At 50.5% G+C, this 23,614-nt stretch overlaps 3 protein-coding genes across 6 annotated transcripts; all 3 read right to left on the reverse strand.

Moving 5' to 3' along the window:
- Nucleotides 1–395: 395 nt before the first annotated feature.
- LOC147527131 (platelet-activating factor receptor-like) lies at nucleotides 396–1,400 on the reverse strand. Its single transcript, XM_086626271.1, has one exon. It carries the CDS (start codon nucleotides 1,398–1,400, stop codon nucleotides 396–398), a length of 1,005 nt encoding a protein of 334 aa, XP_086482397.1.
- Nucleotides 1,401–3,469: 2,069 nt separating this feature from the next.
- On the reverse strand, nucleotides 3,470–4,741 carry TMEM35B (transmembrane protein 35B). The gene is made up of 3 exons (XM_086626225.1): nucleotides 4,634–4,741; nucleotides 4,007–4,187; nucleotides 3,470–3,915 (listed from the first exon to the last, which is right to left on the reverse strand). The coding sequence occupies exons 1-3, from the start codon at nucleotides 4,739–4,741 to the stop codon at nucleotides 3,785–3,787; spliced, it is 420 nt and encodes a 139-aa protein (XP_086482351.1). The 3' UTR covers nucleotides 3,470–3,784.
- A 2,904-nt stretch (nucleotides 4,742–7,645) lies between these two features.
- On the reverse strand, nucleotides 7,646–22,446 carry SFPQ (splicing factor proline and glutamine rich). 4 transcript variants are annotated; one of them, XR_015222831.1, is made up of 12 exons: nucleotides 21,796–22,446; nucleotides 21,296–21,484; nucleotides 20,900–21,201; nucleotides 20,691–20,786; nucleotides 19,151–19,347; nucleotides 18,815–18,899; nucleotides 18,404–18,521; nucleotides 18,138–18,186; nucleotides 17,937–18,058; nucleotides 8,963–9,007; nucleotides 8,592–8,666; nucleotides 7,646–8,468 (listed from the first exon to the last, which is right to left on the reverse strand). XR_015222831.1 is itself a non-coding variant. In XM_086625873.1 (11 exons), the coding sequence occupies exons 1-10, from the start codon at nucleotides 22,444–22,446 to the stop codon at nucleotides 8,987–8,989; spliced, it is 1,830 nt and encodes a 609-aa protein (XP_086481999.1). In that variant the 3' UTR covers nucleotides 7,646–8,666; nucleotides 8,963–8,986. The 4 variants fall into 4 exon arrangements, 2 of the variants coding, with proteins under 2 accessions (XP_086481999.1, XP_086481997.1); XR_015222832.1 differs by having other exon boundaries at nucleotides 7,647–7,684; XM_086625873.1 differs by having other exon boundaries at nucleotides 7,646–8,666.
- Nucleotides 22,447–23,614: the final 1,168 nt, after the last annotated feature.

The raw sequence follows: 23,614 nt of genomic DNA on the forward strand, positions 1-23,614 counted from the left end.
TGTCCCCACGGGATGGAGATCCCCAAGAGGGGACAGCAGCCACTGGGCATCCCTCTGTGTCCTGTCTCGCTGCGTCCCACCACGGCTCAGCTCCCCCCGCAGCAGCTCAGCCCTCCCTTGCCAGGCAAGCTGCCTTCCTGGCGCCTGCAAAGTGGAGGGCAGGATTCGTGCGGGAATGGAAACCGTGGGCTTGTGAGCACGTGGGGATGCACAGAGAGCAGAGCGCAGGTGGGAGGAGGAGGAGGGATGCACGAAGTCAGAGCTCCACACATGCTGCTCCCCGCTGTGGCACAAGTCCCAGCTGTGCCCATCACTCAGCCAGGTGCCAGGGACCCCAAACCACCAGGACCGCAGTGCTGGGCCACCTGGGGGGCAGGACCCTGGTGCCCACCCCACTACGAGGAGGCAAAGGAGGACACACGGACACTGGGCACGGGCCCAGTGGGGGATGGCGGGGAGAGTGGGAGGCACCGGCCGATCTTGCGCAGGGTCCGTCCCAGGTCGGCGCGGAAGCGCCGGATGGAGAAGCAGTAGACGAGGGGGTCGAGGCAGCTGTTGAGGCTGAGAAGGGCCACGCTCAGCGCGTGCAGCACATCCAGGGTGGCAGGGGGCCCGCAGAGCGGCACGGGGGGCTGGCTGCCCACCCAGGGAGCCAGTGTGAGGTGGTAGGGGGCCACGCAGACCACGAAGACCAGCAGCATTCCCAGCACCATGGCACGCGCCTGCTGCCGGTGGGAGCCCGGTGAGGCAGCGGCGGGTGCTGAGAGTGCCCAGGCGATGGAGGCGTAGGTGCCCAGCACCACCAGGAAGGCGACGGCGAAGAAGCCCACCATGGCGTAGGCATACACCCGCTGCCGGCCGTGCTGCTCAAAGCAGGCGGTGGCCCCGGCGCGGGCAGGGAAGGTCTGCTGGGCAGCCAGGGTGGGCACGGCGCAGCCCAGCCCCAGCAGCCAGGCCAGGGCACAGGCCAGCGCAGCCCCCCGGCGCCCCGTCAGTGGCAGCTCCCACCGTGCCGCCCGCACCGCGCAGTACCGGTTGAAGCTGATGAGCGCCATGAAGGTGATGGCACTGTAGGTTGCCAGGTAGTAGGCGGCCCCGGCCAGGCGGCAGGCAGCCTCCGAGAGCAGCCAGTCCCCCCCTGCCAGGTAGTAGGGGATCCAGAGGGGCAGGGTGAGGTTGAAGAGGATGTCAGCCAGCGTGAGGTTGATGAGGTAGATGCGGATGGCCTTCCTCACCTTGCCGCTCTGCAGGAAGACCAGCAAGGCCACCAGGTTGCCCGGCAGCCCCACGCACAGCACCAGGCAGTAGACGGCGGGCACCAGCACGAACTGCACCGGGTCACTGGGCACGCACTCGCCGGGGTGCCCCGCCGGCAGCAGCCCCGGCACCGAGCCGTTCATCCCAGGCTCCTGCAAAGATAGGGGGACAGTCAGTGGCACGGCCCTGAACACGGCCCTTGGGGACGGGCAGGGACGCTGACCCGGACAGGACGACCTCTCCGGCTGGTGCCTGTGGTAGCTGCTGGGCACCGGAGGCAGAGACCCCTGCCAGGGTGCCATTGTCTGCCAGAGGGGCTCAGCCTCCAACAGGGCAGAGACGAGGGGCTCTGGGATCCCGTCCCAGGAGCCACCGTCAGCTGCCCGGCCAGGGCTCCCCGGGGAGCGGCAGGCGCAGCTGCACCGCGGCCAAGGGGCAGAGCCACGGCCAGTGGCACCCGGAGGTGCTGCGCCGGCTCCAGCTGGCAGCTGCGGGGCTTAATGCCTCCCACGCAGCTGCGCCCTTGCTGGCGCCACCCGGCCCCGTCCTGCTCCCAGCACCCCAAATCCCCCCCCAGAGCCCACCCATGGGGACGTCACCCACTGGCTCAGCATGCACCGGAAAGACCCCAGCGTGGGGAGTGGGTACAAGCATGGGGCCGGCAGCCCCCTGCGCCCACCAGCCCGGCGCGAGGCCGATTCACCACCCCGCTGTTTGCTGGTCCTGGCCTTGGAAAACCGTATTGTGCCGCAATGGCTGTATCCCGGGGCTGCATCCCAGGGCTGCAGCTATTTCATCGCCTGCCCACACCTCACCGACGGCACTGAGTCACCCAGCGGGTGTTTTCCAGCACGGCAGGGCCGGATTCGGCACGTGCAGTACCCAGCACCCGCCCGAGGCATGGAGGGCACAAGCTGCTGAGCCGGAGGGGTGAATTCAGGGCTCATCCCGGTGGGCTTCAGTTCTGTGGAGCCAGCGCAGACCCCCGAGGAGCCCCCTGCTCCTCTAACAGCCCCCCTTCCTCTTTCCTTCCCCCACCCCTGTTCACATGGGGGATGCTCCATCTCACCCAGGCCAAGCCAGTTACTTACCCCACTGGATCGGGCTGGACTGGCTGCGTCTCCTCCAGCTGCTCTTTGCTGTCTGATCCCGCTGGGCTGGGGGAGGCTTTAAGTGCTGGGGGGCTGCAGGGGCTGCCTGATTCCTCCCCCACCCCCAATCCCAAAGCCCTGTGGGGGTTAGTGCCTGTGGGATGGCAGCTGGAGCAGGGAGAGCACCTGCGTGTGTATGTAATGGGGGATTCCCCACTGGAGCCATGCTAAGACTCCCTGCGCCGGCTGACGGGGTTGGGGGCACGTGGGGAAGGACGGCTGCACCACCCAGCCGCATCTAGGACCATTTCCCAGAGCCCTTTTCCCACCCACGCCAGGATGAAAGTGGTGGAGGGTCAAGTTTCCGCACCCAGCAGCTGGGGGAAGAAGTGGACGCCCTGAAAGGGATCAAAGCTGGAATCTGCCTCCTCCACTCTTAGTGCTTTTGTTGGCTTCAAAGTTGGATTTAGGGGGAGCAGAACCTCGGGCCCCTCCAAGCTCTGTGAGCATCCGACTCGCTGCTTTGCATGGTCCTGCAATTTGTGGATGCTCCTTTGGGACATTAAAAGTGTCACCTCAAGGTGATCCAGGTCCCACTTGGGGTGTGGGGGTGTTCTACCCCCCTCCGCTCATCCCAAGACGGACAGTCTCCCCCAACAGCCATCCCAGCCGCCTCGCTGGGAGATGCACTGGGTTCAAACATGATGTTGGGGTTCATCCTGAGTGGAGTATGTTGGCCGTGCCCATCCGGGATGGTGGAGGGATCCTTGTGGGTGTGCAGCCCCACTGGACCAAGATCCCCAAAAAGCACGTGCCTGCCCAGACACAGGGTTTGGGGGGTCACGCTGCCGCTGCCGTCCCCAAAGATGTGCAGCAAGTGGCCTGGCACATTGCTGGGTGGCTCTGGGCAGCCGGGGGGTGCTCCTGGCCCCCTGCAGATTTTCTCCACTGGCTGGCTGCCTCCGCGCCAGCTCCTGCCCGTGCCTGGTTCTTGTCGCCAGGCACTGCTCCGGGAGAGCAGGGCCTCCAGCCCCAGCACGTCCCCTCAGCCCCTGCAGCTCAGTGTGGAGGGAGGCAGAAATAAACAGGCGAGCCAAAACGTGAAAAACAAGAGGCTTTACTCCAAAATACAAAAGCCGCCGGAAGAGCAGAGCCAGCCCCAGCCCAGCATGGCCAAACACTGGGAAGAGCCGGACACCTTGTGCGAGTTTAGCAATGGAGCTGCTGGAGCAGCGGCAGTGCCACGGCCACGGTCCCAAAGCACCAGTCTAGGTCCCGCAGGACAGGGACAACCGGCACCAGGGTCTCCAGCAGCGGCAGGAGAGGACACATGCGCTCCAGCAGCAGGTTACCTGGCAGGATGCGATGCCATCTCCGAAAACACCGTAAGGGCATCGCTTCCTGCCAGCTGAGCCATCCGTCCTTCCCGCCTCTGGTCACTCGAACTTGGGCTTGGGAGGGTCTGCGTGCCCACGGATGTTGAGCAGCAGGAGGAGGCCGAGGCACAGGGTGGCCGGGGCGCACATGGCCAGGGGCTCCCGCAGCGCCAGCAGCGTGTAGATGGCACCTGGGCGAGGAGCAGAGCGTGGCAACCAAAGTCCCTCCCCGAGCATCCCCCGAGCCCCCGCGCGGGGCGGCGGGCACCCGCTCGCTCTCACCGATCATGACGACGCTGAGGACGAAGTTGCTGATCTCCTGCAGGAGCTGGGGCCCGAACGCCAGCAGCAGCCCGGCCACCACCTCCACCCAGCCCACCACCTCCAGGTACCGGCCCGCCTCGGGCACCAACCCGAACTCCTTCAGTGGGAACACCTCGGCGAACCGCACGAACTGCGACTGCTGGGAAGGGTGGGAGGGGAGCGGAGCAGCCCTGAGCCCGGGGCTGGGGGGTACGGCCCCTCTGGTGGGGTCTGCTCCGCTCAGCCCTGCACCCCAGCACCCCGACCTGCCCATCCCACCCAAGGGCTCAGCCCCTTCCCCAGCAAGGCTCTGCCCTGCACCCCAGCACCCTTAACTGCTCACCCCCACCCAAGGGCTCAGCCCCTTCCCCAGAAAGGCTCTGCCCTGCACCCCAAAGGGCTCAGCCCTGCACCCCAGCACCCCAACCTGCTCATCCCACCCAAGGGCTCAGCCCTGCACCCCAAAGGGCTCAGCCCCTTCCCTAGAAAGGCTCAGCCCTGCACCCCAACCTGCTCATCCCCCCCAAGGTTTCAGCCCCGCACCCCAGGGGCTCGGTCCCGCACCCCCCGAACCAGCCCGGCCCCGGCCCGCCGCCCCCCGCTCACCATGTGCCGGTGCAGCTCGGCCGAGAGCTGGTCCGAGAGCTTCACGGCGCCCGTGCCCAGGAAGAAGAGCCCGAGCAGGACGCGGAGGGCGGTGAACGCCGCCGCCATGGCGGGGACGGGCGGGAGGGGACGGGCGGGCGGGGCCGGCGGCGGCTCAGCCCGGCCCGGGGCTGCCCCGACCCCCGCACCGTGCCCGGTCCCGGCAGCCCCGTTCTGGCTGCGGCAGGCGGGAGCAGACCCCCCCCTCCAGCCGTGGCGTGCTGCTGGGGCAGGGGGTGCTTAAATCTGCAGCTTCACCCCCTCCCGTCAGCGCCATCCTCCCACCAAACCAGAGCTGGGTGAAAAAAAATGTGAAAAAGTGTTAAAAAAAACCCAAAAAAACCGCAGCTGGGGCTTTGCGGGCGCTGTGAGCGGGTCGAGCTCCGTGCCAGCACCCACCGAGGGCCGCTGGCTCTGGGTGGCCGGGGGGGGCTGCGGTACGAGGGGCTGCAGAGGCTCCAGGGTGGGCAGGGGTACGGGCAGGGGTACGGGCAGCCCAGTGGGGTCAGGCAGCGAGCTGGTTAAGGAGGCAGCTGCAGGAAGGATTTTCTTCTGGCACCAGGGAGGCCCGGTCGGGGCGAAGGAGGCGGCTGCCGCCCTCCCCGGGCTCCCCCCGCGCTCCCCGGGCCTGCGTCACCACCTGCGCCAGCGCTGCCCGCGCTCCGGCTCCCGGAAAAGGCCGCGCTGGGTTGGCAAGAGCCAGGGCCCAGGGGAGCTGCGGGGGCACTGACGTTATAACTCACATGGAAATATTTTTTTGATGTCAATGTATCGTAAAAGAGCAGGAACTGTTGCCCGGGCACTGGGAAGCATCGTGCGGCCCACAGGGCACCGTTGGCCCGGAGCAGCGCAGACCTGGCAGCTGCCACGGCCGCTGGGCTGTACGGTGGCAGCTATTTTTACCCCTGGCAGCGCGTCGTTCCTCAGCTCCGCTGGGAGAGCCGTGGCGTTTGGAGCTTCTCCCCGCTCCAGCGCCAAGCCGCGGGATGATAAACAGCAACAAGCCAGGGCAGGCTCCAGCCCCCCGTCTGGGAAAATCCCTTGGGAAAAAAAAAGGATTAAACCAACAAGACCCAGCCCCGACCAAGGGGTTGGCAGCTCGGCGCTCCCGCAGCGGGGCTGTGGTTCGGGTGCGCTGGTGGGGGCTGCAGGAAGCGTTGGTCACCACTGCCAGGTTCGCTGCCCGAGGGAGCCAGGGTGACGCTCGCCCACAACCAACCCAACCTCCCTTCAGCGTAAAAAGCGGCTTCTTCCTCCCGCGGGGGGGGTCTCGCCCCCTCCCAGCCGGGCCAAAGGCTGGGTTTGGGCAAACATTGCAAAACTTTCACCGCCTGTTTGCCTTTCCCAGGGGCCAGGGGGCTGGAAGAGTTTCCCACAAGCAGCAGCCGATGCTGCAACAGCGGGAAAGAAATCAGGACAAGTTACTGGAAAATAACTGAACTTGAGGGAAAAAAGGCTGCGTGAGCCTGCAGCAGCTGTGGAGACAAAGACACCAAACACCAGCCCCTTGCAGGGTGGCTGCTGAGGAACCATGAAACCTCTTCCCTCTGCAGCCTTTTCCGGACCTGGACAATGACATAACGGAGTCAAATCGGAGTGAAATACCCCAGATTGCCCTGTCCCCAGGCGCTTGATGGCATGGAAAAGAGAAAAGCAGCACTGAGCAGCTTTTAGTGCAGCAGCAACCTTCTCACCCACTGCCCTCGGCTCCCAGGGTCCTTCCCCTCCACCTGAGCCCCAGAGACCCCCCCAAAACTGGGGTGCAGGCACCAGCATCACCATCCAGCCGCAGCTGCTCGTCTGACAGCAGGGCAGGGCAGTGGGCACTGAGGCTGCTGATCTGCACTTCCTGCTATAAAATGATACTGAGCCAACATGGGAAACGCAGCTCCAGCAGCTCTGACCAACACTGCTGGTTTGTTCACGAAACTTCCCAAGAGGGAAATAAACAAACAGCATTTAAAGCAAAACATGTTCCTGGCTGGGATGTAAAGCACAGGCAAGTTGTGCTCCAGCCAGGCACCAATCCTGCACCACTGGACGCCCAGACACATCTCAAGTATCCTGCATGACTTTGCTCCATCAAATCCAATTTATTTTAATCTCTGTAGCCCGGCGAGGCAGTTCCAGCCAAACGTTCGCGACTCGCCCCGCCGCTGCAGGGGTAAAGCCTGTTACGGTGCAGCTGTATGGACAGAGCCTGCTGCTGGCGTGTTCTAACACTGTAAACTACTCAGTATTTAAGTAAAGGATTCTATTTAATAAATGACAGCATGACCTACGTATGTGCAAAGTACAGCTGCCTAAATCAAACAAAGCAGTATGAACCACGGTAATTTGTGCTGCAAGAGCCAAAATCAGCACTCTCTTGGCTTCCAAAGAACTCTAACTTTGGCATCTCAGGCTTAATTACTAGAGTCGCCAAGAAAACTATTAAAAACCAATCGGGCACATGAAAACATTTAAAATTCTGTGATCTAAAAATACAGCAGTACACAGGACTTAAGATGGGGGAAGGAATGGGAAACTTCCAGAAGTTCTTCAAATACCTTAGGTGCAAGTGCAATTCGTAAAAAAAAAAAAAAAATTAAGCTGGTCATTTAGCAAAAGCATCTATGGCTGCACACTGGTCAGGAACACAGCTGGCCTGAAAACAGGACCATTTTAACTACAAGAGGAAGCCCATGGCACAACCCCAGCAGGAAAACCACACTGTATTAGGTGTTTGTCAGTTTTAACTGGTTATGAATGGTTTCTTCCATGCCCTTGTCGGAGTACAGAGCAGGATCCCACAACCCAAGCCCTTCACTCCAGCACTCCGAGCATGCTCTACAGCCTCCTTTGCAGCAGCATTTCTCAAATTCATCCACACCACATTATGCAGAACAGATTGCTCACTCACTGAATACACTCTGGAATAAAACAGCAGTCATTTAAAAGAAATTAAATATTTTATTTTCAGAATTTGTATGTTCCTGGCTCCTCTTCACCGCATTCGGACTTCATCTTCTTCTGCAAGTGCAAAGCGCACAGTTAGCAAGAACACTAACAACGCCGGAAGAAATCCCACATAATGACATGGACGGGAATGAGTGCTTCCCTACTCGCCAGGCACATGTCAAACCTCCCCTAGGATGGCAAGTTCTCACGTCAGACTTGAGATTAAATGAACAGCATTCACATTTTCACCTCCTTCATCAATGTCAAAGATCTGAAATGGCTTTGTGTTTCACTCCGCCAGAAACGAGAGCAGCAGTGACAAACCACCCAGGATTCACCAGGAATTCACCCACTGAATCGCACCGGCTGCCCGTCTTACAGGTCCAGTCGTGGCACATCTAAGCTGCTACTTACCCGTCATTCCTGAGTTAAGGTACTTTTCATGTTCCTCCTCACACAAGATTTTAAATATCTGAAGTTCCCCCTTGTAGTTCAAGTGGTAAATCAGAGGGAAAATTTCATTAATTCCAGCTCTGCAAGTTAGTTTATTTGCCTAAATCACTATCTGCTTGTGCTCTTGTATGTGCTAATTTATAATCCAGGTTATTTTGAAAGGTCAACATTCATTGAAGTGTTTCGGAAAAGTAGCTTTTAAACAACTTTTAGTTGGATTAACATTTGAGAAGCAGCTGCTCTATTGTTCCCCTTTTTTCTTGCTGACAATCATCCACCCCACTCACAGGAATCTGAATGTAGCAGTAGTTATTTCTTGTTTGACCACCTATAGCATTCAGAGGACAGAATTTATTTGATGCTGCAGGGCTGAAAAGCCTCAAACAATGGTTACACCTTGGCTCTACAAAAGAAATATTCAGAAATTTTATATGGAATTGAGAATAATCAAGGGCAAATTTCAGGCAGGAACTATACAATGCATCACAGGGTGACAGGCTACTGAGCAAGGACACCATCTACTTACTTGCTCACTTGTTATCTTGGTCCCTCCACATACCACTGGGCACCGTGCTGGATGTGCTCATGCTCACCTCCTGAACTGGAAAAACATTCAGACGTTATACCCACAGTGATTTTGAAAGCTTTTGTACAAACCCACGTCTAGAAAGATATTTTTAACCACTGCTGCCAAGATGACAAGCCCAGATGGTGCCTGGGTGCTTAACCCCACAGCCTGACAGCAGGTACTAAGTTCTACCCCTACACGTTCCATCTATTCTCTCGTACCAATTTCTCAGTATTCACCAATCCAAAGTTACTCAGTGACTGAACATCAAGTGCCCAGAAGCCTTTATTCCTCCACCCATTCAGAACAAGACTAGAAGTTATGCTTACTTCCCATGGATGAGCACTCCGGTTTCACTCAGCTTTCATCTTCACCTAAAGGATAACAATTGAAGTTATTATAGTAATACACAGCAAATTCCGACCATTTCAAAATTAACTTAAAAACAAGGTTTTAAGATACATGGACTGATTAGTTACAAGGGGGAATTTACAAATTATTCCAAAATATTAAGTGGAAGAATAAGGGGCAGAAATAGGCTAGCCTAAACATTCGTGAAGAGATGAAGGAATATGCAAGTAGTTGCCTGAAGAACTGCACCTCGTCTGAGCACAAACCGTAAATCACCAGTCTGAGCACAGGGACGTTTGATTGCAGCCAGAGGTATACTATCCCTTATGTGAAGGCATTCACAATTTTGTCAAGCTACTTCAACTAGTTTACCCTAGTCCGTCTCCTGCAGTAACGCCCTCTTTCTTCCCCTTCGTGAAGGAGTGCAACGTCCCTGGACTCCTAGCAGCTGTCAGGTTCAAAAGCCCTACAAGTGCTTCGAAAGCCAAAGGAAGACACTGGAGGTTAGCATCGTCAGGCTGCTGCTTTCATCCTTGGCAACAGGTTCTCCCCTTCTGAAGACCCACCCTTCTACTGTGGCTAAGTTGAGGGCACACTGCAATGGTCAGCAGCTAAGGACGTAGTACAAGGTTCTGTGCACACCTCTAGTTGGGAAGCAAATCACACCATGGTCACAATGTGATCTGACCAGGCAGGGAGAAGTTCAAGTTTAGTCTCAAACCCACCGCCTGGGTTTTATCATGGCCCTCAGGAGCAGAAGTATAGTATGCACGTTTTGTTTTCTATGCCGTAGCAACAAACACCATGCATAAGGGATACTATATCTTTGTGCATCCTTTTAACACTCCAGATTCACTTATAGCCACACTCCTCCCAGCCCTCCCCAGTTAGCTCTTCAGTACTGGTGTTCAGAAGCAACATTTATAGAGATGGGGTGTTCACAGACCACTGCGGGATTGCACAGCCAAGTCCTAACGTGTCAATCATTATCTAGCAGCAATGACAGAGGTGGGAGAAGGCCAATCCTCCCTTTTTTTCCTTTTCCAGTAAGCAGCTGTTTAACAGCCCCACTAGCTGGTACAAAGAGAAAAAAAAAATCTGAAGCTAATTAGCTGATTCCAAACTTGCTAGCAGTGGAAGAAGTCAAGTAATTACCCAGAACAGCATACTTTTTATGCATCCTTTCCAACATGCTTAGCCTCATTTAAGGTGATGAAACAAAACACTGGCCTTCCTGATCATGTCACTGCAGCTGGCAATGATTAACAGAGACATGCAACCCCATTACTGCTCGAGTCCTAGAACTACTCACAGGCCTCAGTGTTTAGCTATGGGGAAAACTGCAAGCAATTCAACACTTTGTATGCTTAATGTTACAGTAAAGCCCCCATACACGCTGTGCTGTGCTCTGCTCTCTCCTGACAGCACCAGTATCTGGATCTGAGGGCCTAGCAGGTACGCATATGTATTCTGACACCACACTTCTGAGCTTCAGGTAAGCTTTTGAGAAAAAGTGTATTTCACACACATATAAAACCAAGATGAAACACAATGCAAGCACTTTTAATGTCGCTTCTTGTACCCACTTGTTACAGACTGACTTTGAGCAGACATGACTATTTGCTTTTAAGTTAACTACCACACCAAGTTTCATTACTGCAGACAGAGCTGGTACGAGACCCATGGTTCAGTCACAAATTGCTTGCTCCAAGAAGGTCAAAAACCTGCTAGTTCAAGCATGTCGAACGAGGCAGATGTGCCAATAACCCCTCCACGACATTCCTGCAGGTCAAGTCAAATATCCAGAGCACACTGGAAAAACTAGTCAGATCTGAGCACTGGTTTAAAGATTAATAATTCAGTTTTGCTACATGACAGTACACATACTGCCACCAGTTTTGCTACTGAGTTCTAGTCACAGGTAAGAGTAAAGCCATCATGAAAAGCCAAACTGACTTTGTGACAAGCGGTGTCACTGCTTGCCTAGCTAGAGTTCGGCTACACTCGCTGTGGTGTAACCAAAGACCTGTTACTATGATCTTAAGGTGCAGCTGCTACTTCAAGCTTTCACTGGAACACAGAAAGATAACTACAGCAGAGGGCAAGGCTGTCCAGCAGATCCTCTGTTCACCAGCAAGAGTCTTGCCTGGAAGATATCAGAGGGTCCAAATGTGACAACACCACCAGGAACAAGAATGCAAAGCAGAACTTTGCAGAACAGCGGGAAAACACGTTACAACACTTCTGAAATAAACCGAGTATCAGACAAGAGCCAGACCATGTGCTGAAACAAGGCACCTTGAAATTCAGGTTCAAGAGCTAATGCAAAAGAGCTGGAGATCAGCATGTCTGGAAAGGTAGGCATGTTAATCCTGAAACTACGTTCAGTATTTCTAGTGATGAAGAGTTTAGAATTACATCCCAAAGACCGATGAAAAATGAAATTGAGCATTACACTACCAAGATGACTCTACGAGGCAGAAACACAGAATCTCATCACTGTCAATTAAAGGCAGAGGAATGTATTATGCTTGTCAATCAAAGATTAAAATAAAGACAACTGAAATGTCCAATAAGCTCTATAAAACTGCTCACGGGGATATTCATTCGAGCACTCATTTGTATGTCCTTAAAAATACTCCACACCAGTCTCAAAGTTGACTGTATTAGCAAGTTTAAAGTGACCACCAGGTCGTGCACGCAAAGCTAGAGCAGCGGTTACTAACGCATTTCCTACCGAGTCAAGAGTCTGCAAAGGGATGTGCTGCAGATGGGCCGCTTCGTCACTACAGAAAGTTCAACCAGTCCTTTTCCAGGCACTGAGAGCACCTAGATGACCAGTTAGGTAGCTTTAAGATCACCATCCCTCTTCCCCACAGAGCTCATCTGAAAGTATCTTCATTACATCAGAGCTAAGAAAAATCCACACAAGCCGAGTCGTATGCACAAAGGAATCGGGTCTGAAAACACTCGTCTAAGAATCACAGTAAGTTGCTTGTTGACTCTGAGCAAGACAAAGCTTAAAACCCAAACCCACACAGCTTTGGTGCAAGCTTAACGTACAGGTATGAAGAGTGCTGCACTGTAATTCCACAGTCAGAAGTGTGATGTCAGAATACCCACAGAATAAGATTACATAGAAAGTCACCAATTATATTATATTGCTTGTTACCTACCTGTACGCAGTCGGCAATGAGAATCTCGGAGCAAGCAGGAATACTACATCCGGGTCCTAATGTCCATTGCCATTTGTGGTACTACGTTCCTCACAGTTAGGAACTGCAGAAATGCTGGCTAAGTGCAGTTATGTAGCAGGCCACTAGTTTTAAACGTAAATTGCAGTCTCAAACTCCAGCAAAAACTTGCTGCCACAGTAAATGGTTGCCAAGGAGAAGCCACGAATTTTTCTACCACAAAAATACCACAAAATCTCAAAAGCAGTTTCAGTTTCTCATCAGCTGGATAAATGATTAGTGTAATGTGTCTACACCAGAAGATATTATTCTGTATTCATTTCTGAGAAAGTGTGAAGATATATGTACAGCGATACCAGTTTCTACATGCTGCAGTTTTTAGATGGGCTCAATTTTGATAAAGCAAGCTAAATTGCAACAGCCAATATCCTCCGAGTCCACTACAAAAATGTGTTATGTGATCCAGACCATCCAAAAACAGGTCTGACCAACAAAGCACTTTTCTAAATAGTTTTAAAGATTCAATTATCTGAATCTAATTTTATGAAAAAAGTCCAAAACCTCATAGGAACAGATCAAAGGAATGTAACTTTCTCACCTCCCACATTTAGCAACTTCATCAGATTTTACAGTTGTCATGTTTGCCAGCTTTTAAGACACCATCTTTAAAAGGTCTTGAAAAAGAAGTTGTCTAGTTAGTTGTATGCCTGTTTAATACATGCAACTCAAAGCAGAACTTGTTTTAGAAATTCTGCTTATGCAGCTACAACAAAGCTAGATTTAACAAACTTTCAGATGTTTTGAAAACTGCCAAATCTTTCGATATAATATTTACTAATCATGGTTTTGCAACTCAGCTATTTTTAATACCTAGCAACAGTAGCTTATGTACAAAACAGGGGTACCAAAAGACAACCTCTGTAAGGCACAAGGACATCAGCATCCTTCACTCTTCCAAGTTACAGAACTACAAAAGAACATACTTTAGGATATGCACCAGCATCTCTTTAATAAAGAATGACATGTAATCTGAAAAATAAACTGAAAAAATTAATTTAAAGTTTACGTTCAGAATTCCCCATCTCAGAAACCTTCACCTTTCGTGGGTGTCCCACGAACACCCTCCAGAAAACATTATTTAATACTACTTCAATAAAGCAAATTGCATCGGTACTGCTGATTTTTAATCTAAGCATCCAGTGTAAGTACTCCCAAATACTTGGTCCACAGTTTAGGAACTGCCAATTCGGAATTTTCTGAAGAGCAATTCATTGTTGTAGGATGTTATCAACCCCCAAACTGTTCTGGGAAAATAAGAAGCGTTCACCAAACAAGCTGAGTCGCTATGTAGTGTGCTTCATATTCAAAGTTACCTGGTATGAGCATTTCACAACATGCTATTTTTCCATGTAAGGAGTAACAGCACTTAGAGTACTTCAAGAGGGATCATCTGCACTCTAAAATACTGCAATCTGACACTAGAGTTTTAACCACAGAGAAAAATTTAGCACAGAATTTAGAATTAGCCAATGCTCAGCACAAGGAGTGGAAAGATCTTTGGAAGATTAAAGCTACTCACAGAACGATGGGTAGTTGGGGGATCGTGTGGAGGTACAGCCAAGCTAAGTTTACCTACTTTGTGCCAAGCAGGTTGATGTATCCTGCGTTAACACCAAGGCATTTTACACTGGGAAGTCACGTTCCCAGCTTATCTGGTACAATGTCATAATAAAGCAAAGCAACTACCTTATCAATGAGTCCAGAGCACTTTGAAATTCTTCTGGGGCTTAGCAAAATGAACAGCAAGCTAATGAATTCATCAAGTCTTCTACAAAAGAACCTTAAAGGGAGTTTATTTGTACTGTGCATTAACTATTAAACTCCAGATACTACTTTTGATGCATTATCTCCAAACATCAATAATAAAAGAGCGATAACGATCATGCAAGCAAGCTAATTTCTGTATTTTACATACAGCTTTTTAGGATTTGCCCACCAGCTACACGATTTAAGAATAGTTCCTGCAGTCCCCACAATACAAATAATTGTATTCTGAGCTATGCGAATTAGTCTGCTCAATTAGCATGAGGACATAAGCAAGTTAACCTTAATCACTCGAGTAACACTTCTGGTCTTTTTGCCAAGCAGTTTCAGGTAAGTATACAATATGGAGCAAGGCCAGATCCTGTCATCTCAGCCAGCTTAGGAGCATGTACATATCACATTAGCAATCCTTTAGTTAGAAAGTCAGCCAATACAAGTCATTCTATGAATTTATTTTAAAATAACCATTGCTAGTCTTCTGCTTAAAAGATTCCAAGCAGTTACTGCCAAGGTGGTGCTGCCATCCCACCACCCATGGTCCGAGCTAAAATACGACATTGGTTCCATACTACACTGCTTGCAGTGTGGCTTTAATTACTGTATCTTACAGCACTTGCAAGATTTCCGTTTGCTTCCTTATTGCAGCACAGTTAATGCTCAAAAAATCTGCACCTACTGCAAAGTGAGGCTACTGATTTGGCCCAAGCTTTAGCTAGAGGCATTACGGGAAGAGATCTCTCTCTTCACTGCAGTTCCACACCCTGGTCTACTTTGACCTCTCTCCAAGACTCTGGGTTTACTGCGGAAGGTGTGGTATTCAGCCTCGTATGTTTAACCACGAATGGCAAGAAGAGTTACTACATTTAGTTTTCTATTTATTTGAAGCACAGTAAAAAAAAGTTGGTACACTTTGGGAATTCAGTGGCACAAGGTACACTGCCATCAAGTTAGGGACGTTACACATCAAAAAAACAGCTAAATTTGTTTTGAAACACTGCATTACATAATTAAATTGTACTCGCCCAAACAGACCACTTACAAATATTAGGTCAGTAAGTTTCTAACATCCATAAAAACGTAGCTTTCTTACTAAAATGCAAGAATTAAAAAGTTGGTGTCTAAACAAGACAGACAAAAAACAAACTGGAATGAAACTACAGGTCACATCTAAAATCGGGGCTTTTTGTTTGGGCCTTCATATTCTTCTCTCCCCCTACCATATCCTGTCGGTGTTCCAGGCCCCATTCCTCTAGGACCCTGGCCACCCACAGGCCCCGCACCTCCCTGCCCAAAGCGTTCAGGACGCTATTGGAACAGAATTAACAGTTCATTATAGGTAGTTGATGTCCATGTGTGTTAAGTATATATTTTTAGAAGGTTCCGCAGTCAAGGTTCGTCGATACAATCACCATTGAGCCGATCCACAGGTACCGGGAACATAGAAAGGAAAAAAGGGTAATTTAAAAATTAGTTTATTGTAATACATGCCTTGAGGTATGTTCCCACTTGATGCATTCTCACACATCTGTTACAAAGAACAGATCCTCCCTGCAGTGCTAGAAATGTAAGCATTAGTGCAGATGTGAATTAACAACTTTTCCAAATGAGCTCTAGCAATTTTCAACCAAGTTAATGCAAATAGCTTGCAAACTTCTCACCTTTAGTGCAGTAAAAGCTTAGATCACATCGCTGTCATTTCCAAATAAGCCTAGCCAGAGAAGGAATCTTCAGTTCACTGAAGTATGAGCTGACATTCATAAAATGTCATTGTAAACAGAATGCCTACTCACCAGTTAATGGCATGTGCTGCAATAGAGACCATGTGCTTTTCAAGATGGGGTTAAGACTACGGTCTGCTGACTAAACTGCAGAGGCCTTAGGCAGTAACCAAAACTGATTGTGAGCGCTACTGGATTGCAAGAAGAAAAAAAAAATGTGAAAAAAGCTAATGACCAGTGATTTACCTAACCAACGCAATTGCTCGATCAAAAGACTTGCATTCGTTAAAATCCCAGTACTCCGGAACTGCTGCTGTATAATATGCAAAACGTGTGCAAAGAGCTACAATTTATTCAGTGTTTCCAGTTAGAACTATGCACAGAGGGTTGCGTGCATTCAGTCATTATCTCCCTTCCCACCCCGCCTTCACCACAAGCTCTTGGAAAATTCACAGCTTCACAGCATTGAAAAGTTTCACACCGCGATGTAAAAGCTACATCGCCCTGCAATAAAGCAGAGACTTCAGGTATTTCTACTAGTACCTCTAGTTGCATGTACTTCACTCAGTTACTGTATCAGTAGGTGTGATCAGCATTCAGTCTACAGAACTGACACATTATAAAGCCAAAGATAGCTTTAAACTTTCATTTCAAGCAAGTTTTCCACTACCAAGTAACAGAACAATGGTAGGTCATTCGTTACAAAAGGTATCTGCAACTGAAAAGTCACACTTGAAGCTCTGGACTTCTGAAAGTTAGTTTCAATCCTTCCAAGAAAGGAATTTCAGAAAGATTACTCGGGTTCCTTCTGCCTAATTCATGGCAGCTTATTTCCAGTTCTGTTTAAAAGGTAGTAGCTGTGACAGCACCATGTGGCAGAGATCCCCATCCTAAGAAACTCAAGGCAGTTAAACTGTCTTACTGTCACACCTTTTGACCACACCATGTTTAAGTATTACACAAGTTCAGCATGCACCTGTACCATGAACTTCAGGAGAAAAACGTACACAGCATTCACCACAGACTGCTCATGGGAAACTTAAGAGCTGCCTAATTATCAGTAGATTATGTAGATACATTAAGGCCAACGGCACTGTCTACTGAATCAATGATGCTCTGCAAAGTTATCATTCCAAAGATACGGTTCCCAAAAAAACGGAAGATACTTCACCAGCTACTAAGGTAGCTCACCACGTTAAGCCAGAGGCCTAAACCCACCCAAAAATCATTTACTTCAGCTTGTGCCACAGAGCGTACACCCTTGCAGGAGGGTGAAAGCACGCCAATATCATCGCCACCTAAGCCAACGTAGATTTTCATCCTGCCCATTCAGCATTTCTTCAGTTTACATCCTTATTGCTTCAGTGTGATAACACCAAGCAGGCTCCAAAGCTCATTCACACATGTAAGTGTGCCAAAAATAGAACAGTTTGGAAACATACCTCGGAACACAAGGTATGCTGTAGCTTTAACGAACTCTACCTATATAGTCATGCCCAACACAGCAAAACAAGAACGGGCCATCAATCATTCCTTTGTGAGGCAGGAACCACAAAATGTCCATAGCCAAGGATCGCTGGAACATGCCTAGAGCTAAAAAACAGCATTTCTGCTCTTCTATGGCAAACATCAGCATACAGAGTAAGTGATATGCTGTTTACCATTGATTACTGAAGTTAATCTGCTGCTTAAATAGAGATGAGCGCAGATTTTGAACTAACAGCATACCCATACCAACATGCATCAATCCTAACTAGGCTTGGAAGGGCCAAAATAAATGCAATGTTACACGTTGGAAAGGAGAACAAAAATCTCCCTTGTCCATAAATACAGAATAACAAGTTACTGAACAGCTACGACATACATATTTTAATGATGAAATTGGTCACATTCTCTGAAATTTACTAAAAAAATCCTTCCAAGCCTAACAGTGACGCAGAATTTCCAAGTCCAATAAAGTCAGAGTTAATTGCAAATATGCTTAACAGCACATTTGAATTCACTTACAAAAAACTTCCGACTGTGTCAGCTACCATAATGGTTAAAACTAATCTAGTACCACATACTGCCACACTAGTCTTCACGTTAAATACCTGACAAGAAAGTCAGCAGTTAACAGTGACATGTACACAACCATCCCAACACTGGCAGAGAACTCAATTCCCAACCACAACATCTCCCTTCTGCTAAACTAAAGCCACCACAGGATACATTACCATGTCACTTCCCATCATAGACCCACTCATGGCTGCTTGGCCAACTCCTGGATTAGCTTCATAACCTATGCCGCCACCACCTCCGAGAGGTGGAAATTTCTGGGCTGCAGAAGCATAAGGATCTAAGAAAGAGAAATATATAATCATATTCTGACCATTTCTAAGTTAACCACATAAAGTAATTATTTAAGAATTCCTTACCTCCCATGTTCATTGTGGTGGCACCACCCATTCTCATGTCTCTCTCCCTCTGCACAGAAGAAAGAGCTTTTAGCTCAGATAATCAACTACTGAAATCCATTACCTTTCAGGAGATAAAGCGCATGCAGAGTCAACTACTACCATTTCACCCACACAAAGACATCACACTAGCTAGCCTAAAGGAAGCAAAAGGCATCAGTCTTGAAAATTCATCAAAAAAACCCTGAACATGGTAATGTGTTCAAAAAAAACACGATTTCACTTACTGGATCCATGTAACCCATTCTACTATAATTCTCTTCCCTCTGTCTTCTCATTTGTTCTTCCATCTCCCGCTGACGTATCATCATTTCCTCTTCCCGCCTGCGACGTTCCTCCTCCTGCCTGAGCATCCCAAAGCAGATTGTTAAACCCCAGGACTATAACACATTCAACACTTATTTCATTATCATTTGCATAAGCAATTTAAAAGACACTGAACAATCACACTTGAGCAAAAAAAGATACTCTATGATGCTCAAATACTGAAGGAAAAAAAAAAACTTACACTGCAGGTCAATTTCTCATACACAAACTGAAGCAGCAATGATGTTTCTTGAAAAATAAAAACTTTCGAAAGTCATTTTAAAAAGAAGCAAGCATCACATTGAAAATAATCCCATGAAAGCCAAACCAACCTCAGCTGAATTTCCTTGCGCTTCTGCATTTCCTGATTATGGAGTTCTTCCATACGTCTCAGTTCCTCCTGACGCCTCATAAGGTCTGCAGAAACGAAGCTCGTCAGCAGCTATTTCACAAACTCATGTCAGACTTGAATTAGATCCACCTCATCTGCACTACCACAGACAGCTACCTTCTGAGTGTCATTTAAATAAAAATTAAAAAACTACCAGTTGCTCTTTAAGCCTGCAATTCTCAGGTCGGCAGCAGAAAGCATGAATTTATCCATGAGCAGCCATACATTTAAGCTAGCATTTGAAGCTAAAGATGACACAGAACTCAGAGCCAGTTACCTTGACGCAAGAGGTTCGCCTGATGCTCGTGATAAGCATCTTCCATCTCACTTTCAAGTTTGTCCTTGGCATCTTTCATGTTTTTCGCCACTTGCTCTCTCTGCTGTTTTTCCATTTCGTCTAAAGATTTCCACCTCTGGGAATACTCAAATTCAAAACTGCCAGGCTGAGCAAAACGGGGAGGAGTCTCTCTTTCCCTGCAGAAAAGGGAGATGCTTGTTCAGACTGCATAAACCTGGAAACTGAAGGTCCATGAAAGATCACAAGCAGAACAGCAGAATTATCAGGGAACACCAAAGGAGCCCTGAAAATACCACCTCAAAACTATGTGACAGAAAACTTGCTGTGACAGAATGTTGCACAGCTAAACAGCAGCATTTAACATAAATAAATTCTACGACTACCGTAGCAAATATGGAGACTCCTGCACTATCACAGCCAAGCAAATCTTCCCACTTACAGTTCTACTGCATGTTTATCTTGCTCTTAACTTCTTCCTTAAGACACTCCACTGCTGGCAACTGCCAGGTGCAAAATCCTCAAACAAGACAGGCCTTTGCCCGAGTAGGTACAGCTGCTCAAAACAACTGCATACAGAGAGATGGATTTTTTCAGCGCCGACTTACCGAAAGCACTACATGTCAAAGGCAAGTAATAATCTCCACTTTAACTTGAATAGTTTTCAAAATGCCTGAGGGACAACAGTTTGTCATATAAAGAAACTGGAGTCTGAGACTCAGTAATTAATGGAACAAAACTAGGAAAGTTCAAAAGCTTTCCATACATTAGCAATATAAAATATTTCAACATTTTAGGAACACTATACTAATCTACACTGTTTTCAAAGACGCTGCCTCTAACCCATTTATATTTTTTGTTCAAAGCAACTAATTTTCAACAATTTTTCATACAAACAAGACTGACCAGATATCCCTCCAGTACTCCCTGTTGTGATCTGGGAAAATGCACCATTTCTACAATAAACAGGTTTAACATACAGATCCTGATCCAAGACTGCTACCTTAAAGACTCCTGTAGACTCTTATCTACTCTTTCATGCCCAGTGGTCAGCTTCGTAAGGCAAATCCATAGACAACTAGTTTTTATAAAAACTTGGAACGAGTTAAAACATCAAACTTAATTTCTCATTTCATACCATGCTCATCAGTTTGTAAATCCACTATGGCATCATCAACATGAGATATGATGAAAGTTCTCAAAAATAGGATAAGCAAACAGTTGAAGTCTGATTTTCAAATTTCTACATGTACCAAAAACCATCTGTTATCGGGATGTCATTTAGGCTTTACTGTTTCTTTGCGATACAATGTAGAAAACTGCTTGTGTAACACAATGAACATACTAAACAAGTCAGTCTGTTACATTATCCAAAAACAAACTACTACCAAAATTCCAAGAACTGAAAGTACTACTCAAAATTCCAAGCCTGTTTCTAAAAAATTGCTCCACCTCCTTCAGAATCCGAGACAATACCACATATATAATCTATATACTCTTTATACCAAAAGATAGTGCCTACTTTTGATACATTGGATTCTTCTGAGCAAGCTTTTCTGGAAGACCATCTTCATCATCCAGTTGTTCCAACGGTTCCACAATAACTGGCCTAGGAGTGCTGAACAAAAAAACACCCGTTTACTTTTCCATAAGAATCTCCATTCTGAGAAACTAGAAGGTGACCATTTTATTCAGCTTAAAAGCAACAAACCTAAGCAGCAAAATACTCACGTTGTCAACAAAAACACTCCTTCAGTACACCGTTCAAATGCTTTTCTTGCAGCTGGCTTTGATGCAAATTCGACAATGCCTTTTCCTGTTGATCTACCTCGATCATCTACAATCACAACAGCTCTTTCCACTGGACCAAACTGGGAAAAAGCTTCCTCCAGCAACTCGTTGGACACATAAGGTGAAAGATTACGCACTGAAAGAGCAGCAGCATGTGTGGCAAACCGAACTCGAAGCTGTCGTCCCCTCATGGGGGTATCATCCAGTTCTGCCTTTGCAATTTCTGCAAGAGCTCTAGATTCCTGAGGAAAGGTTAAGATCCGGTTTTAGAAAACCAAGTTGTAAACTACCATTTTCTGAGAATTAAACTGACAGGTGTACAGTATGAAAGCCTACCAATTTAATGAATCCAAAGCCTTTCCCCTTGTTGATAAAAACCTCTCCTGGCTCCCCATACTTGGCGAACAGTCTTTTAAAGTCTTCGTCTGTTATATCAGCAGGCAAATTCCCAACAAACAAGCGGCAGCGCTGAGTATAGGTCTTCTCCCCAGGCCGCCTCAGCAGAGAGAGGTTCGCTTTAAATCCCTACGAAGAAGCAGACCGGTTCGAGCCCTCGCTGCGCGCAGCCTCCTGCCGCCGAGGAGCCCGGAGCGCCTCCGGGGCACCGCGACCGGACGCACCGCGGGGCCGCCGCAGCCCCCTCAGGTACCCTGGTTCCCTGGGCACCGAGGGAACACGCCCGCCCCGCGCAGGCGGCCCCGCAGACGGGCCGCGCTCGCCGCCGCCTCCCGCGCCCGCCGCGCCGCGCTCCGCCCCGCAAGATGGCGGCGAAGGCGCGCGGGACCGCAGCCGCCGCCATCTTGTGGCTCGGGGAGGGGGAAGGGGCCATGACTCACCTCGTCCGAGAGCTTCTCGCCGCCGCCGCCGCCGGCCGAGCCCTGCTGCGAGGAGAGGCTCTGCTGTCCCTGGTGCTGCTGCCCGCGGCCGCGCGGCTCTCCGCCCGGCCCGCCGCGGTGCCCCGGCCCGCCCTTGTGCGGCCCGCCGGGCCCCTGCTGCGGGCCGCCCGGTCCCTTGGGCCCGCCGCCGGGCGACTGTCCTTGTCCTTTCTTCGGGCCGCCGGCCGGGGTTGGGCTAGGGCTCGGCTTGGGCTGCGGCTGCCCGCCCGGGCCGGAGGGAGCCGAGGACGGCGTCGACACCGGGGCCTGCTGCTGCGGCGGCTGCCCTGCGGGCAGCGCGGACGGCGGAGGCGCTCCGGGCCCGGCCTGGCTGCCGGCGGGCCCCGCCGTGGTGGCGGCGGCCGAGGAGGACGAGGAAGGCGGAGCGGAGGTCGACGCGGGCGGCTTGGGAGGCTCAGGCTTCGGGCCGCCACCCGGCGGGCCGCCCGGGCCCTGCGGGCCGCCCCCCATCGGGCCGCGGTTCTGGCCCATACCCATGCCGGGCGGCGGAGAGCGGAAATCGTGGTTGGGGCCGCCGCGGCCACCGCCGCCGCCGCGCCGGTGGAAGCCGCCTCCGCCGCCGCCACGACTACGGAACCGATCCCGCGACATGGTGGAGATAGAGGAGAAGCGCTCCGCGGCGGCTGCTGCTCCTCAGAGCCCGCTGCGCAAAATGGCGGCGAACTGAACGGCCTCGCCGCCGCCTTTGTCCGCCCCTAATATAGTTTCCCCGCCCCCGGAAGCCACCCCTCCTCCCAACTAGCCAACCACTGGCTTCGGCGACGATGACGGATAGGTGCAGTCACCAATAGCAAGTCCTTATTGTGCTAACTCTTTGATCTCATTGGTAAGGAACTTGTCCTCTGCTGATTGGCTCATTCGACCGCCGACGTTGGCACGGGATGATCCGTTAACCTCCTGTGTGCTGATTGGGCGGTTTGATCGGCGGGAGGCGAAATCACGGCAGGAGCGCCGCTTGCGATTGGCTGCCTGGGGAGTCAGTCAGACGGGGCGCGCTCGGTGCCTCCCGGCACCGCCGGCCGAACGGCCACGGGAAACGTTTCAAATAAATCGATTTTCAAATAAATATCGCCGGCTGCTTCTGACGCGGTCGGCGGCGTTCTCTGCTGCTTCCAAAGCAAATGTGACACAAAAATGTCCCTATTTCTCCGTTCGCTCCGTTTCCTTGGAATTCCCTGGAAGGGAGTTGTAGGGAGATGGGGGTCGGTCTCTTCTCCCACGTTAGGAATGACAGGACGAGAGGGAACGGCCTCAAGTTGCGCCAGGGAAAATTTAGGTTGGATATCAGGAAAAATTTCTTTCCAGAGAGGGTTGTGAAGTATTGGAACAGGCTGCCCAGGGCGGTGGTGGAGTCCCCATCCCTGGAGGTGTTTCAGAACCGTGTGGATTTGGTGCTGAGCAACACGGTTTAGGGCCCCTGACAGTGCAGGGGGAAGGGCTGGACTCGATGATCTCGAGGGGCTCTTCCAACCAGACGCTTCTATGATTCTGTGAAGCCCCAGAAACGAGCCCTCAGCCGGGCACAGCGACCCGCAGCTCGCAAAGTCGTGTCGGTTCCCCAGAGCGCAAACCACTGTGCTCCAGCGGGAGAACAAAGCAGCGGTAAAATCACAGCAGCCGCTGTGTCACCGTATCGCAGGCTCCGATCCAGGACACCGTTTCGTGTCGCTGGTTTCGGCAGCGCGGCGCTGGAGACCCGCTAACATCACAACGACACGACGTTCCGACCCTTTCACTTCCTGCGGGTTTCCATCCATCC

The sequence above is a fragment of the Tauraco erythrolophus genome, chromosome 24, assembly GCF_009769465.1.
Source record: "Tauraco erythrolophus isolate bTauEry1 chromosome 24, bTauEry1.pri, whole genome shotgun sequence".
NCBI lineage: Eukaryota > Metazoa > Chordata > Aves > Musophagiformes > Musophagidae > Tauraco > Tauraco erythrolophus.

Excerpts from the sequence above, each read along its gene's own strand:
- SFPQ (XM_086625871.1), bottom strand. The coding sequence starts at position 22,446 with ATGTCGCGGGATCGGTTCCGTAGTCGTGGCGGCGGCGGAGGCGGCTTC. Across the intron at positions 20,787-20,899 it reads GGAGTGTTTTTGTTGACAAC|CACTCCTAGGCCAGTTATTG; the intron begins GTGAGTATTTTG and ends TTTTTTGTTCAG. Across the intron at positions 18,522-18,814 it reads CGCAAGGAAATTCAGCTGAG|GCAGGAGGAGGAACGTCGCA; the intron begins GTTGGTTTGGCT and ends TGGGATGCTCAG.
- TMEM35B (XM_086626225.1), bottom strand. The coding sequence starts at position 4,741 with ATGGCGGCGGCGTTCACCGCCCTCCGCGTCCTGCTCGGGCTCTTCTTC. Across the intron at positions 4,188-4,633 it reads CCGAGCTGCACCGGCACATG|CAGTCGCAGTTCGTGCGGTT; the intron begins GTGAGCGGGGGG and ends CACCCTTCCCAG. Across the intron at positions 3,916-4,006 it reads CCTCAGCGTCGTCATGATCG|GTGCCATCTACACGCTGCTG; the intron begins GTGAGAGCGAGC and ends CTCCTCGCCCAG.
- LOC147527131 (XM_086626271.1), bottom strand. The coding sequence starts at position 1,400 with ATGAACGGCTCGGTGCCGGGGCTGCTGCCGGCGGGGCACCCCGGCGAG.